The sequence below is a fragment of the Limulus polyphemus genome, unplaced genomic scaffold (assembly GCF_000517525.1).
Source record: "Limulus polyphemus unplaced genomic scaffold, Limulus_polyphemus-2.1.2 Scaffold5935, whole genome shotgun sequence".
Lineage (NCBI taxonomy): Eukaryota > Metazoa > Arthropoda > Merostomata > Xiphosura > Limulidae > Limulus > Limulus polyphemus.
Window position 1 is genome coordinate 43,762 of NW_013671545.1, and position 3,225 is coordinate 46,986.

The following is a 3,225-nucleotide window of genomic DNA, read 5'->3' on the forward strand; positions in this document are numbered from 1 at the left end:
CAAGATATGATGATAATTACCAATAAAACTTTGTGAGTACAAGTAAAGAAGATATAATAATATGTCCACCAAACTATTACCAATAAAACTTTGTGAGTACAAGTAAAGAAGATATAATAATATGTCCACCAAACTCACTATATCTGCCATACCAAGTGCTGACGAGGCCTTTTGCTAATTACCATGATTCTTCAGGTCGGCTAGGATACAATAGACCAGAAGTGTGGGTTAACTTGGTGAAGTATAAATTATATGTCACACCCCAGTCACACTTTTTATTCTTAGAGAAACTTTACCGGTGTACATTTCACCTGAAGTCATTTTTAGTTGATTTAACTTAGCTTTAAAAATTGCTGAATATTCGCGGCTTTAAATGTTTATTGTGATATTCACGATTTATTGGTATTTTTATTTACAATGATTTTCGTCCTCGGTAGATTAGCGACAAGTTTACAGACTACAATACTAAAATACGAAGTTCGATTACCTTCGGTGAACAGAGTGCAGATAGTCTATTGTGTAGCTCTGTGCTGAAAAGACGACATTAATACAAATACAACACTTTACGAATGAGAAGATCGCACGATAAATTTGATGAAATAAATAACACTGAAATGTTTATTATATATCATATTTTTTTACTGAACTTCACCGAGGAACAATCAAGATATTAGTCTCTTGCCTCTCAGAAGAAAAGGCTGCAATTAATATCATGATATAAAGTCCAACTCTTCTTGTTAGATATTATTGTAATCAGTTCGATACCCAATAATCGAATTTTGATAAACTGTAACATATTTAGAGATAAAAGTTACTACTAATGATAAACTGTAACATATTTAGAGATAAAAGTTACTACTAATGATAAACTGTAACATATTTAGAGATAAAATTTACTACTAATGATAAACTGTAACATATTTAGAGATAAAAGTTACTACTAATGATAAACTGTAACATATTTAGAGATAAAGGTTACTACTAATTATGATGCACATACTTCAGATATTTTGACACTACATAAAAACATCAAATAATTTGATAAACATAATTTCTGAATTTAAAACAATTAACTCTTAGAGTGAAAAACAAGTTACTTACTGATTCTACTGTTGCTTTGTACTTTTTTATTACTTCTGTCAATTCTTCCTCTAATTCCTCCAAGTGACTGTGAAGAGATGCCTTCTCCCGAGTAAGTTGCAAACAGCGAGTCTCAGCCTGTGATCAAAAATCATTTATTTTACGACTATTTCTGCTATTGAGACATTGAACAACTATTGACTGGTCATGAGGGCAACAGATAACCTGTTGCACAAAATCACAATCAATGACCGTTTTTTCTACTCTTCTGTTTTCAATTTTACTAAAATCTGGTTAATTATTTCTGTCTTATAGTATATTTAGCCTACATTTTTGATCTGAGTTTAAGAATTAATAATAAATCAATAAGATTTTGAAATTGTTCAGTTTTCGGAACATAACAGCCCAGTGTAATCGTACCACTGATAAGATTTTTGACACCAAATCTCAGCGAAACAGTAACACCAATCGACTTAATACTAGAGATAAAAGATTACACGAGACTACCAGCTGACGAGTTCTGAGCGAGATCTAGCAGACATGACTATGGTTCACTTGCTAAATTTATACGCCTTTGATTAGAAATCAGCAGTGAAGTGATAAAGAAGAAGGTAAAAATGAAACATCTATAGTCTAGTGTGCTGTTTCTCATTAATATCCTATTAATTTAATTTATTCGTGGGCTTTCGGTATTTTAAAACCAATTATTTTGTACATTTAGTTTCTGTACCATCCGAATCATAATAATAAGTTTATTTATTTTGATTAATTACTTTTAAGTTTTCTACATCAATATTTTAAAGTTATACAGTGGTTATATCATTCTAAATTTAATAAAAGTATTGAAAGTATAAATAATCCCTGTCCACTAATACAATATTATGTATTTCGATTAATAGCTTTAAAAAATAATCAAAAAACAACAACAAAGAACATGACTTTCCAACGTTTCTAAACGATAATGTTGAAGCTAAGGATTTGTGAAAGGAACATGTTTGGAAGACATAATTACAGAGGTAAAAGAAGACAAACTTAATGCATTGTAAGTGATTGCCTGAGCATATGTAACACATAGGAAACGATGTTTACTAATAACTTAATAATTTTATATACAAAGGACTATAATCCTCAGATGAAGCTTGGCGCCAAAATCAAAATATTACTTTGGTGACAAGATGTCATAGCTTTAAACATGTATTTAACCTTTATTGTTATGGTGAAGTTCTCACTTTTTATATTTACAATGCACACTTTAGGTCTATTATACTTTTCTTTATGACACAAATTTGAGCCATCCATACACATGGTACTTATTAACTTAGCACACGTAATCGTTCATTGACCGAACCAAGATGGTTCCAACGAAGTCAACATAAGACATGCAATCAAAATGATAAGAAATGATAATACCTTAAATACTCAAAGCTACAACAAATTAATAAGAATTGGTAGTTAATGTACCACTACAAAATACCTTAATTACTTGAAGCCACAGCAAGTTCATAAGAATTGGTAGTTAATGTACCACTACAAAATACCTTAATTACATGAGGCCACAGCAAGTTCATAAGAATTGGTAGTTAATGTACCACTACAAAATACCTTAATTATTTGAGGTCACAGCAAGTTCATGAGAATTGGTAGTTAATGTACCACTACAAAATACCGTAAGTACAATAATTTGCAGATATATGGTACTAAGCGTGATGTAAAAAAGCATCAAAGCACAATTTCTTAAACTTCAAATTAGGCAGCACCACTGTTTTTAAGTACAATAACACGTCGCTGAAAATGGTAATTCTCTGTGTAAAAGCTACTTGATATGCCAACTTCTAATACAAGACAGTTTTCACAGGACTAGTGGCTCAAGTAAATTAAGTAAGTAGCTGAAGTAGGTGAATAAAATCATTTCTGTAAGTAGCTGAAATAGGTGAATAAAATCATTTCTGTAAGTAGCTGAAGTAGGTGGATAAAATCATTTCTGTAAGTAGCTGAAGTAGGTGATAAAGTCATTTCTGTAATTAACTGAAGTAGGTGAATAAATCATTTCTGTAAGTAGCTGAAGTAGGTGGATAAAGTAACTTATGTAAGTTGCTGAAGTAGGTGGATAAAGTAACTTATGTAAGTTGCTGAAGTAGGTGGATA

The 3,225-nt window shown here is 30.9% G+C and overlaps 1 protein-coding gene across 1 annotated transcript in view; it reads right to left on the reverse strand.

The window, feature by feature from the left end:
• LOC106473155 (unconventional myosin-XVIIIa-like) overlaps positions 1-3,225 on the reverse strand; it is a gene marked incomplete at its 5' end in the record, with an annotated part of 39,825 nt that overhangs the window by 23,289 nt on the left and 13,311 nt on the right. Inside the window, one exon of the mRNA XM_013933834.1 lies at positions 1,102-1,218. Within this exon, the coding sequence (XP_013789288.1) occupies positions 1,102-1,218 (117 nt within the window). The remainder of the gene's footprint in view (positions 1-1,101; positions 1,219-3,225) is intronic.